This window comes from Oryx dammah, unplaced genomic scaffold (genome assembly GCF_014754425.2).
Source record: "Oryx dammah isolate SB20612 unplaced genomic scaffold, SCBI_Odam_1.1 HiC_scaffold_18, whole genome shotgun sequence".
NCBI classification, from domain to species: Eukaryota; Metazoa; Chordata; class Mammalia; order Artiodactyla; family Bovidae; genus Oryx; species Oryx dammah.
In genome coordinates, this window is record NW_024070202.1 from 119374192 (window position 1) to 119387582 (window position 13391).

Below are 13391 nucleotides of genomic sequence, written 5' to 3' on the forward strand. Positions count from 1 at the left end.
TTCCGTGCTTTCTCTCTGATCCAGTGAATGTTTGTAATATGATCTCTGGTTCCTCTGCCTTTTCTAAATCCAGCTTGTACATCTGGAAGTTCTCGGTTCACATTCTGCTGAAGCCTAGCTTAAAGGATTCTGGGCATAATCTTGCTAGCAGCTTGAACATGCCTTGCATTGCCTTTCTTAGGGACTGGAATGAAAACTGACCTTTTCCAGTCCTGTGGCCACCGCTGAGTTCTCCACACTTGCTGGCATGTCGAACGTAGCGCTGCAGCCGCATCTTTTACGATTTTGAATAGTTCAGCTGCAATTCTGTTGCCTCCACTAGCTTTGTGTGTGGCGATGCTTCCCAAAGCCCGCTTGACTTCACACTCCCGGATGTCTGGCTCTAGGCGAGTGGCCACGCCATCATGGTTACTCTGGTCTTTAGTAGCTTTTTGGATGGCTCTTCTCTGTATTCTTTTCACCTCTTCTTACCGTCTTCTGCTTCTGTTAGGTCCTTCCTGTTTCTGGTTTTTATCATGCCCGTCCTTGCATGAACTCTCCCCTTGAGTGTCTCCAATTTTCTTGAAGCAATCTCTAGTCTTTCCCATTCTATAGTTTTCCTCTATTTCTTTTTTTTTTTGGTTTAAAACTGTTTATTGGTCAAAAAAGTAGAAAATGACAAAATTATTGCATAGGGAAGATATGCTACTAATTTAAAAACAGGCTAGATAATAAGGAAAGTTTATATATGTTAATAGGTGGAAGGCTGAGAGGAATCTATCTTTTTTTTTTTATTCTTACACCATAAGATTTATTGTTTTCATTTGAGATGTCTCCAAGATTCTTTTTTCTTTTTTTAGTATTTTAAAAGTTTTATCATTAGTTTTTTATTAAAATTTTTTTTAATTGGAGGCTAATTACTTTACAATATTGTAGTGGTTTTTTCCATACATTGATATGAATCAGCCATGGGGGTACATGTGTTCCCCATCCTGAACCCCCCTCCCACCTCCCTCCCCACCCCATCCCTCAGGGTCATCCCAGTGCACCGGCCCTGAGCACCCTGTCTCATGCATTGAACCTGGACTGGCGGTCTGTTTCACATATGGTAACACACGTTTCAGTGCTGTTCTCTCAGATCACCCCACCCTTGCCTTCTCCCATAGGGTCCAAAAGTCTGTTCTTTACATCTGTGTCTCTTTTGCTGTCAAGCATATAGGGTCATCGTTACCATCTTTCTAAATTCCATATATATGCGTTAATATCCTACATTGATGTTTTTCTTTCTGACTTTTCACTCTGTATAATAGGCTCCAGTTTCATCCACCTCATTAGAACTGATTCAAATGCATTCTTTTTAGTAGCTGAGTAAGACTCCATTGTGTATATGCACCACAGCTTTCTTATCCATTCGTCTGCTGATGGACATCTAGGTTGCTTCCATGTCCTGGCTATTGTAAACAGTGCTGCAGTGAACATTGGGGTACACGTGTCTCTTTCAAATCTGGTTTCCTCAGTGTGTATGCCCAGCAGTGGGATTACTGGGTCATATGGCAGTTCTATTTCCAGTTTTTTAAGGAATCTCCACACTGTTATCCATAGTGGCTGTACTAGTTTGCATTCCCACCAACAGTGTAAGAGGGTTCCCTTTTCTCTGCACCCTCTCCAGCATTTATTGTTTGTAGACTTTTTGATAGCAGCCATTCTGACTGGCGTGAGATGGTTACCTCATTGTGGTTTTGATTTGCATTTCTCTGATAATGAGTGATGTTGAGCATCTTTTCATGTGTTTGTTAGCCATTTATATGTCTTCTTTGGAGAAATGTCTGTTTAGTTCTTTGGCTCATTTTTTGATTGGGTCGTTCATTTTTCTGCAATTGAGCTGCATGAGCTGCTTGTATATTTTTGAGATTAATTCTTTGTCAGTTGCTTCATTTGCTGTTATTTTCTCCCATTCTGAAAGCTGCATTTTCACCTTGCTTATAGTTTTCTTCATTGTGCAAAAGCTTTTAAGTTTAATTAGGTCCTATTTGTTTATTTTTGTTTTTATTTCTGGTACTCTGGGAGGTGGTTCATAGAGGATCCTGCTGTGATGTATGTCAGAGGGTGTTTTGCCTGTTTTCTCCTCTAGGAGTTTTATAGTTTCTGGTCTTACGTTTAGACCTTTAATCCATTTTGAGTTTATTTTTGTGTATGGTGTTAGAAAGTGTTTTAGTTTCATTCTTTTACAAGTGGTTGACCAGTTTTCCCAGTACCACTTGTTAAAGAGATTGTCTTTTCTCCATTGTATATCCTTGCCTCCTTTGTCAAAGATGAAGTGTCCATAGGTGTGTGGATTTATCTCTGGGCTTTCTATTCTGTTCCATTGATCTATATTTCTGTCTTTGTGCCAGTACCATACTGTCTTGATGACTGTGGCTTTGTAGTAGAGCCTGAAGTCAGGCAGGTGGATTCCTCCAGTTCCATTCTTCTTTCTCAAGATTGCTTTGGCTACTCGAGGTTTTTGTATTTCCATACAAATTGTGAAATTATTTGTTCTAGTTCTGTGAAAAACACCGTTGGTAGCTTGATAGGGATTGCATTGAATCTGTAGATTGCTTTGGGTAGTATACTCATTTTCGCTATTTTGATTCTTCCGATCGATGAATGTGGTATATTTCTCCATCTATTAGTGTCCTCTTTGATTTCTTTCATCAGTGTTTTATAGTTTTCTATACATAGGTCTTTTGTTTCTTTCAGTTCAGTTCAGTTCAGTTGCTCAGTCATGTCTGACTCTTTGCGACCCCATGAATCGCAGCACGCCAGGCCTCCCTGTCCATCACCATCTCCCGGAGTTCACTCAGACTCACGTCCATCGAGTCCGTGATGCCATCCAGCCATCTGATCCTCGGTCGTCCCCTTCTCCTCCTGCCCCCAATCCCTCCCAGCATCAGGGTCTTTACCAATGAGTCAACTCTTCGCATGAGGTGCCCAACGTACTGGAGCTTCAACCTTAGCATCATTCCTTCCAAAGAAATCCCAGAGCTGAATCCTTCAGAATGGACTGGTTGGATCTCTTTGCAGTCCAAGGGGCTCTCAAGAGTCTTCTCCAACACCACAGTTCAAAAGCATCAATTCTTCAGCGCTCAGCCTTCTTCACAGTCCAACTCTCACATCCATACATGACCCCAGGAAAAACCATAGCCTTAACTAGACGGACCTTAGTCGGCAAAGTAATGTCTCTGCTTTTGAATATGCTATCTAGGTTGGTCATAACTTTTCTTCCAAGGAGTAAGCGTCTTTTAATTTCATGGCTGCAGTCACCATCTGCAGTGATTTTGGAGCCCAAAAAAATAAAGTTTGACACTGTTTCCACTGTTTCCCCATCTATTTCCCATGAAGTGATGGGACCAGATGCCATGATCTTAGTTTTCTGAATGTTAAGCTTTAAGCCAACTTTTTCACTCTCCTCTTTCACTTTCATCAAGAGGCTTTTTAGTTTCTCTTCACTTTCTGCCATAAGGGTGCTGTCATCTGCATATCTGAGGTTATTGATATTTCTCCCAGCAATCTTGATTCCAGCTTGTGTTTCTTCCAGTCCAGCGTTTCGCATGATGTACTCTGCATAGAAGTTAAATAAGCAGGGGGACAATATACAGCCTTGACGTACTCCTTTTCCTATTTGGAACCAGTCTGTTGTTCCATGTCCAGTTCTAACTGTTGCTTCCTGACCTGCATATAGGTTTCTTAAGAGGCAGGTCAGGTGGTTTGGTATTCCCATCTCTTTCAGAATTTTCCATAGTTTCTTGTGATCCACACAGTCAAAGGCTTTGGCATAGTCAATAAAGCAGAAATAGATGTTTTTCTGGAACTCTCTTGCTTTTCCCATGATCCAGCGGATGTTGGCAATTTGATCTCTGGTTCCTCTGCCTTTTCTAAAACCAGCTTGAACATCACGGAGTTCACGGTTCACGTATTGCTAAAGCCTGGCTTGGAGAATTTTGAGCATTACTTTACTAGCGTGTGAGATGAATGCAATTGTGCGGTAGTTTGAGCATTCTTTGGCATTGCCTTTCTTTGGGATTGGAATGAAAACTGACCTTTTCCAGTCCTGTGGCCACTGCTGAGTTTTCCAAACTTGCTGGCATATTGAATGCAGCACTTTCACAGCATCATCTTTCAGGATTTGAAACAGCTCTACTGGAGTTCCATCGCTTCTACTAGCTTTATTCGTAGTGATGCTTTCTAAAGCCCACTTGACTTCACATTCTAGGATGTCTGGCTCTAGGTGAGTGATCACACCATCTTGATTATCTGGGTCATGAAGATCTTTTTTGTACAGTTCTTCTGTGTATCCTTGCCACCTCTTCTTAATATCTTCTGCTCCTGTTAGGTCCATACCATTTCTATCCTTTATCGAGCCCATCTTTATATGAAATATTCCCTTGGTATCTCTAATTTTCTTGAAGAGATTTCTAGTCTTTCCCATTCTGTTCTTTTGTTTCTTTAGGTATATTTATTCCTAAGTATTTTATTCTTTTTGTTGCAATGGTGAATGGAATTGTTTCCTTAATTTCTCTTTCTGTTTTCTCATTGTTAGTGTATAGGAATGCAAGGAATTTCTGCATATTAATATTATATCCTGCCACTTTATTCATTGATTAGCTCTAGTAATTTTCCTGTGGTATCTTTAGGGTTTTCTATGTAGAGGATCATGTCATCTGCAAATAGTGAGAATTTTACATTTTCTTTTCCAATCGGATTCCTTTTATTTCTTTTTCTTCACTGATTGCTGTGGCTAAAACTTCCAAAACTATGTTGAGTAGTAGTAGTGAGGATGGGCACCCTTGTCTTGTTCCTGACTTTAGGGGAAATGCTTTCAATTTTTCACCATTGGGTTTATCATATATGGCTTTTATTATGTTGAGGTATGTTCCTTCTATTCCTGCTTTCTGGAGGGTTTTTATCATAAACAGAGGTTGAATTTTCTCAAAGGCTTTCTCTGCATCTATTCAGATAATCATATAGTTTTTATCTTTCAATTTGTTAATGTGGTGTATCACATTGATTGATTTGTGAATATTGAAGAATCCTTGTATCCCTGGGATAAAGCCCACTTGGTCATGATGTATGATCTTTTTAATATGTTGTAGGATTCTGCTTGCTAGAATTTTGTTAAGAATTTTTGCATCTATGTTCAGTTCACTTCAGTTCAGTTCAGTCACTCAGTCGTGTCCGACTCTTTGTGACCCCATGAATCACAGCACGCCAGGCCTCCCTGTCCATCACCAACTCCTGGCGTTCACTCAGACTTGTGTGCATCGAGTCAGTGATGCCATCCAGCCATCTCATCCTCTGTCGTCCCCTTTTCCTCCTGCCCCCAATCCCTCCCAGCATCAGAGTCTTTTCCAATGAGTCAACTCTTCGCATGAGGTGGCCAAAGTACTGGAGTTTCAGCTTTAGCATCATTCCTTCCAAAGAAATGCCAGGGTTGATCTCCTTCCGAATGGACTGTTTGGATCTCCTTGCAGTCCAAGGGACTCTCAAGAGTCTTCTCCAACACCACAGTTCAAAAGCAGCAATTCTTCGGCACTCAGCCTTCTTCACAGTCCACTCTCACATCCATACATGACCACAGGAAAAAACATAGCCTTGACTAGATGGACCTTAGTTGGCAAAGTAATGTCTCTGCTTTTGAATATACTATCTAGGTTGGTCATAACTCTTCTTCCAAGGAGTAAGCGTCTTTTAATTTCATTGCTGCAATCTGCAGTGATTTTGGAGCCCCCAAAAAATAATGTTTGACACCGTTTCCACCGTTTCTCCATCTATTTCCCATGGAGTGATGGGATCAGATGCCATGATCTTTGCTTTCTGAATGTTGAGCTTTAAGCCAACTTTTTCACTCTCCTCTTTCACTTTCATCAGGAGGCTTTTTAGTTCCTCTTCACTTTCTGCCATAAGGGTGCTGTCATCTGCATATCTGAGGTTATTGATATTTCTCCCGGCAATCTTGATTCCAGCTTGTGTTTCTTCCAGTCCAGCGTTTCTCATGATGTACTCTGCATAGAAGTTAAATAAGCAGGGTGACAATACACAGCCTTCATGTACTCCTTTTCCTATTTGGAACCAGTCTGTTTTTCCATGTCCAGTTCTAACTGTTGCTTCCTGACCTGCGTACAGATTTCTCAAGAGGCGTCTGTGTTCATCAGTGATATCAGCCTGTAGTTTTCTTTTTTTGTGGCATCTTTGTCTGGTTGTGGTATTAGGGTGATGGTGGCCTCATGGAATGAGTATGGAAGTTTACCTTCCTCTGCAATTTTCTGGAAGAGTTTGAGTAGGATAGGTGTTAGCTCTTCTCTAAATTTTTGGTAGAATTCACCTGTGAAGCCATCTTGTCCTGGGCTTTTGTTTTTTGGAAGATTTTTGATTATGGTTTTAATTTCCATTAAGATTTTCTATTTCTTCCTGGTTCAGTTTTGGAAGGTTGTACTTTTCTGAGAATTTGTCTGTTTCTTCCACGTTGTCTGTTTTATTGGCATATAGTTGCTGATGGTAGTCTCTTACGACCTTGTATTTCTGTGGTGTCTGTTGTGATCTCTCCATTTTCATTTCTAATTTTGTTAATTTGATTTTTCTCCCTTTGTTTCTTGATGAGTCTGGCTAATGGTTTGTCTCTTTTATTTATCTTCTCAAAGAACCAACTTTTAGTTTTGTTGATTTTTGCTATGGTCTCCGTTGTTTCTTTTTATTTCAGCCCTAATTTTTATGATTTCTTTCCTTCTACTAACCCTGGGGTTCTTCATTTGATTTTTCTCTAGTTTCTTGAGGTAAGCTTGTATTGCTATGAACCTTCTCCTTAGCACTTCTTTTACTGAATCCCATAGGTTTTGGGTTATTGTGTTTTCATTTTCATTCATTTTTATGCATATTTTGATTTGTTTTTAACTTTCTTCTTGGATTTGTTGTTTATTCAGAAACATGTTGTTTAGCCTCTATATGTTTATATTTTTAATAGCTTTTTTTTTTTCCTTAGTTGACATCTAATCTTACTGCATTGTGATCAGAAAAGATGCTTGAAATGATTTCAGTTTTCTTGAATTTACCAGAGCTAGATTTATGGCCCAAGATGTGATGTATCCTGGAGAATGTTCCGTGTGCACTTGAGAAAAAGGTGAAATTCATTGTTTTGGGGTGATATGTCCTACAGATACCAGTTAGGTCTGACTGGCCTATTGTGTCATTTAGAGCTTGTGCTTCCTTGCCAATTTCTGTTTAGTTGATCTATCCATAGGTGTGAGTGGGGCATTAAAGTCTCCCACTGTTATTGTGTTACTGTTAATTCCCCCTTTCATACTTGTTAGCATTTGCCTTATGTATTGTGGTGCTTCTATGTTGGGTGCATATATGTTTATAATTGTTATATGAAATTAAAAGATGCTTACTCCTTGGGAGAAAAGTTATGACCAACCTAGATAGTATGAGAAAAGCAGAGACATTACTTTGCCAACTAAGGTCCGTCTAGTCGAGGCTATGGTTTCTCCTGTGGTCATGTATGGATGTGAGAGTTGGACTGTGAAGAAGGCTGAGCGCCCAGGAATTGATGCTTTTGAACTGTGGTGTTGGAGAAGACTCTTGAGAGTCCCTTGGACTGCAAGGAGATCCAACCAGTCCGTTCTGAAGGAGATCAGCCCTGGGATTTCTTTGGAAGGAATGATGCTAAAGCTGAAACTCCAGTACTTTGGCCACCTCATGTGAATAGTTGACTCATTGGAAAAGACTCTGATGCTGGGAGGGATTGGGGGCAGGAGGAGAAGGGGACGACCGAGGATGAGATGGCTGGATGGCATCACTGACTCGATGGACATGAGTCTGAGTGAACTCAGGGAGATGGTGATGGACGGGGAGGCCTGGCGTGCTGTGATTCATGGGGTCGCAAAGAGTCGGACACGACTGAGCAACTGAACTGAACTGATATCTTTTTCTTGGATTGATCCTTTGATCACTATGTAGTGTCCTTCTTTGTCTCTTTTCACAGCCTTTATTTTAAAGTCTATATTACCTGATATGAGTATTGCTACCCCTGCTTTCTTTTGGTCTCCATTTGTGTGAAGTATCTTTTTCCAGCCCTTCACTTTCAGTCTGTATGTGTCCCTTGTTTTGATGTGGGTCTCTTGTAGACAGCATATGTAGGGGTCTTGTTTTTCTATCCATTCAGCCAGTCTTTGTCTTTTGGTTGGGGCATTCAACCCAATTACGTTTAAGGAAATTATTGATAAGTATGATCCCATTGCCATTTACTTTGTTGTTTTGGGTTCAAGTTTATAAACCTTTTCTGTGTTTTCTGTCTAGAGAAGATCCTTTACCATTTGTTGAATAGCTGGTTTGGCGGTGCTGAATTGTTTTCCTCTATTTCTTTGCATTGTTCACTCAAGAAGGCCTTCTTATCTATTTTTGCTATTCTCTGGAACTGTGCATTCAAATGGGTATATCTTTCCTTTTCTCCTTTGCCTTTTGCTTCTTCTCTTTTCTCAACTATTTGTAAGGCGTCCTCAGACAACCATTTTTCGCTCTTGCATTTCTTTTTCTTTGGGGTGGTTTTGGCCACTGCCTCCTGTACAGTGTTAAAAACCTCTGTCCATAGTTCTTCAGGCAGTCTGTCTACTGGATCTAATCCCTTGAATCTATTTGTCACCGCCACTGCATAACATATGGGATTTGATTTAGGTCATACCTGAATGGCCCAGTGGTTTTCCCTACTTTCTTCAATGTAGGTCTGAATTTTGTAATAAGGAGTTCATGATCTGAGCCACAGTTAGTTCCAGGTCTTGTTTTTGCTGACTGTATAGAGCTTCTCCATCTTTGGCTGCAAAAGAGTATAAGCTGATTTCGGTATTGATCATCTGGTGATGTCCACGTGTAGAATCTTCTCTTGTGTTGTTGGAAGAGGCTCTTTGCAAAGAGTATAATCTGATTTCAGTAATGATCATCTGGTGATGTCCACGTGTAGAATCTTCTCTTGTGTTGTTGGTAGAGGCTGTTTGTTATGACCAGTGTGTTCTCTTGGCAGAACTAGTTTTTGCCCTGCTTCCTTCGGCACTCCAAGGCCAAAGTTGCCTGTTATTCTGGGTATCTCTTGACTTCCTACTTTTGCATTCCAGTTCCCTATGATGAAAAGGACATCCTTTTTTTGGTGTTAGTTCTAGAAGGTATTGCAGGTCTCATAGAGCCGGTCAACGTGGCATTGATGGATGGAGCATTGAGTTGGATCACTGTGACGCTGGATGGTTTGCCTTGGGAATGAACCAAGATCCTAAACGTAACACGCCCACAGTAAAATGATGCTTTGCCTAGGACTCTGCTTACAGACTTTCTGTGAACAGCTTCCTGTGAGGAATGAGGAGGAGCTGAGCTCTGGAGAATGAGACGTGACCTCCTGACTTCTCCTTCTAGGGGTCTTGGTTCTCAGGCATGCCCTTCTGGGTGTGCAGCCTTGACTGGGAGCCCACCTGGTGGGTTTCCCCTCAGCAGGGGTTGATGTAACCTGTTTTTCAGGGAGTGAGTGGAGTGGCCCCAGAGATACTGCCATCGTCCCGAAGGTCGACACGCCCCGTCTGTCCAGCTTCCTGCGGGCGGCCTGCCAGGTGTGCTCCGCTGGGGGCGGGGAACCCAGTGCTGCACGTGCTGTTTGGATTCTGAACAGTAATCCTGATTGCTTGCATTTTAGAATAAATATAGGCAGAAGAACAGGCATAACTAAATCAGCAAGGCGAGCACAGGTCTAGGGTTTTTAAAACTAGTAAACTCGTGACTTTAAAGACTGGTTATGGGAATTTTCAAAGTCCATACAAAGGTCAGAGGGCGCATGTGGTCCCGTGTACTTCAGGGTCCCAGTGACGACCGCCTTCCCTCCCCGTGGTCGTCCTGAGTGTGACCCACCACCCACAAGGGCAGTGGCAGGACTTGGCGTCACGCTGGTCCTCACCGCAGCCCAGCGGGCAGGCTGCATTGCTGTGGGTAATGTGTTTGTGCTCCCGTTTCTTCTAGAGGAGATAGGGGGCCCCATCCCCCCTCCTGTGTGTCTCCTGTGAAAAACAGCATTGGTGTTATGTCGTGGCTCTGGGGTTTACAGAGGGGGCTTTACTTGTTAGTTTCTACTGCTGTGCAAAGGGGACAGTACAACTTCCTTTCATTTTCATGAGTCTGGGACTTGGTTAACTTAAGGGATGGGTGAGTTTAGGTAGTGCTTTGCGGCTTTTGCTTTTTCTTTGAAAATGAGCCCATCTGAGAGTGTTGATGGAGGCCTGCCTGCATGTCTGCTGCAGGTGATAGCAGTTCTGCTTGAAGAGGACCGGGCGGCCGCGGAGCCAGGCTGGGCGTCCCAGGCACAGGACTGCACCCTGCCTTTCAGCGACAGCTGTGTGCGGCTGGGCACCAGCCTGCCCTTCCTGCAGGGTAAGCGGCCCTCAGGGTGGCTGTGGACCCCGAGACGGTGATCCTCATGGATGCATCCTGGGAGGGGTTTGTTGAACAGAGCAGAGGTTCGGCTTCTGTAGCCTTGAGCGTGTGTGTCACGGTCCTCATGGGAGGGATGTACCGTGATTTAAGGGGACATTTGGTTTTACTCCTGTGTCTCTTAATTTCTTTTGGTTTCTTGGTAGAGGGGCAGTGGGAGCTGCGGGCAGTCCAGGTGGGAGTCGTGTGGTGAGATTTCAGCTGATCCATGGCCACAGCACAAATGCTACCCCAGTAAAGCCTGTGTCTTTGCATACGGCGTGTAGCTGCCTGTGATCACAAGCTGAACAGACTTTGTGTGTTCAGTTCTTTAGTGAGTCTCTGCCTTGCCGGCTGCTGAGGGCCTGGGTGGGGCCAGGGTCCTGGTCTGAGTGCAGGAGGGTGGGCAGTGCTTGGCCCTGCGGTCGGCTTTCCAGGCGCCTCTGGGCCAGTGGGACCTGGTGTGTGGCTGCCTCTTGTTCTAGAAGTTTCTGTGGAGATTCAGACTCACGTCTAGCCCTCTGCTCTGACCGTTAGCACCAATGGCATGAAGTTAACAAGCACATGTTATTTGAGCATGTTTTTGTTTTTAAAAGTTGTGTTATCCTATTAGAAGAGCAATAGATTGTAGCATTGAAAACACAGAAGCTCACAAACCTACCTCCCTCCGCACCCCAGGAAACAGGAGTTTAAGAAGTGCTTTCCTCAGCTGAGTAGGGATCAAAGGGCCCCAGACTGGGGCAGGGATTGGGGGGCTGTGGTATGGGGAGGCGGGAGGTGGGGAAAGCGGGTGGGGGGAGGGGTGGGGAGGCCACACTCGCCCTGAACACGCCCTCTGAGAAGGATGATGCAGGTGTGTTGTCCGGGACTTGCCCCTTAGTTCCACCTGTGTGCAGAGCGGAGGTTTTTCTTGTGTCTGTTTTAGTAAAGTGCGTTTTGAGGTGAAGAGGGAAGTTGGGATGCAGGTGCCCATGACCTGAGCCTGGGTCCCGTCCTGGACCTGAGCTTGGAGGGAGCGGTGGGCCCTCTCAGTGCCAGCGGGCTGTCCAGCACCGGCCACCCACTTGTCCTTCTGTGGGCCCCACAGACACTCAGGCGCATGGGCAGGTCCTGGGCCTTGGAGCCCCAGTGGACGGACAGAAACCCCGCATCACAGGATGAACAAGGGCACTGGACGGTGCATCCAAGGGCAGGTGTTGGGAGGAGGCCGGCTGGGGCCCCGCTGCAGGTGGAGAAGGGGCGCATGATGGGGCAGACGTGATACCCCCCCACCCCCCGCTCCCCCAGGTCCCCTCCGCACCCCCGGCCCGTGGGAGTAGATGGTGGATGGTGGGGTCCTGGGCCGTGCTGTGCTGCCTGTGGAGGAGGGTGGCTTCTTGCAAATGAGGCCACCTGGACGTTTTTGAGTTGAGCTTGGCCACTCGTCAAAACTCCGATTTCAGCAAGGGTATCTTTGGAAGACCATGTCTTCTTCATTAAGCTGAAACACATTGGAGTAGTCCTGTGTGTTAATGTAATGTGGGTTCTGCGGCATTTTTCTTGTCTTGTCCTTAGACCGGAGAGTGTCCTGCCTGCACGCGTGTCAGGCTCAGAGGAGCACGGTGGTGTCCGTGCACGGGCTGCCAGGGAAGGCCTTGGTGCCCCTGCTAGACCACAGACACGTGCTCTGCGTGTGGGACGTCCGGCAGCCATTGGGACCCCAGAAGATCCTGGTGTGCGAGTCAAAGGTACAGCTTGGGGGGGCTGTGGGTGTGGCTTGAGAGGGTGGGCACCAGGGAGGGGAGTCCAGGGTCACGGCTTTCCATCCCAGCTGCCATGTGCAGGGTGACAGGCGCAGGAGCTCTTTACAGGAAGGACCAGAGTCCCCAGGGCCCCAAGGGTGGGCGTCATCCTGGCTGTGGGTTAGTGGAAGCACCAGCCTGGCGTCCTTGGGGTCGCAGAAGCAAGCTTCCCAGCTTGCTTGGTTTGGGTTATGGGTGCTTTAGAGGTTTCTTCCCATGCCTGGGATTTTCCGAGTCCTTAGCGTGTGTGTTTCTTGGCCCCTGGTGAGTGGGGCTGTGGCGTGGTGACCGCAGGGTGCAGGGGAGAGCTGTTTCTGGTCTTGTGGTTCTTGACTTCAGAACCATTTGATTTCCATTCCACTGCTTGTTGGTGCTGGGGGCTTGAAAATAGCTTACTGTGAATGACGGGTGGTTCCGCTGTGCTGGACACCCTGTGGCCACCACTCCTGTGTCCCGAGGAGGGCACCCTCAGAGGCACCAGCCACTTGCCGCGGTCCCCCCGCCGTGTCCGGATGGAGAGTCCACGGGGCTGATGCTCCCTGTCTCTGCCCCCTACCTGGCGCTGCCCCACACTGGGCTCAGCTCCCATCCTTGGCCTGGCTCCTGGTTCCTGGCCGCCACTCAGCCCCGCCTCCCACACGGCCCCGCCTCCTGGTCCCTGCCCCCCACTCAGCCCCGCCTCCCACACGGCCCCGCCCCCCACCCGGCCCCCCCCCACTCGCCCTGGCTCCTCACCGCGCCCCCCCAGCCCTGCTTTCTGTGCGGCTGTCTAGGTCACGTGCTGCTGCTTCAGCCCCGTGAAAGCCTGCCTGCTGTTTGCGGGGACCCTGCACGGCTCGGTGGTTGTGTGGGACCTGAGGGAGGACCCCAGGATCCATCTCCGCGTGACGCTGAGCGGGTGCTCCTGGACGTTCAGGACCCCCACCTTCTCCACGGGTCAGTGACGCTGCCCGCCGGCACGGGTCCCCAGAGCAGCTGTGGGGCCGCTTTGCGTCCTCCATGCAGGTGGCCGCAGAGGACGCCCTGACCTAAGGGCACAGGAAGCCTGCGCCAGCTGGGGAACAGCACCTTTCTGGGCAGTGGTGGGCGCTTGTCCTGTCAGCTCGGGGGCTCCAGGTCCTCAGCGAAGGGGCGCCGGGCTTGCTCAGCCTGGGGTCA

At 46.3% G+C, this 13391-nt stretch overlaps 1 protein-coding gene across 6 annotated transcripts in view; it reads left to right on the forward strand.

Moving 5' to 3' along the window:
• Positions 1-13391, forward strand: part of DYNC2I1 (dynein 2 intermediate chain 1) — a 50857-nt gene that overhangs the window by 25192 nt on the left and 12274 nt on the right. For all 6 annotated transcript variants that reach the window (XM_040260104.1, XM_040260102.1, XM_040260103.1 and 3 more), the window contains 4 exons: positions 9514-9602; positions 10284-10413; positions 12007-12179; positions 13007-13169. In XM_040260104.1, the coding sequence (XP_040116038.1) occupies positions 9514-9602; positions 10284-10413; positions 12007-12179; positions 13007-13169 (555 nt within the window). The remainder of the gene's footprint in view (positions 1-9513; positions 9603-10283; positions 10414-12006; positions 12180-13006; positions 13170-13391) is intronic.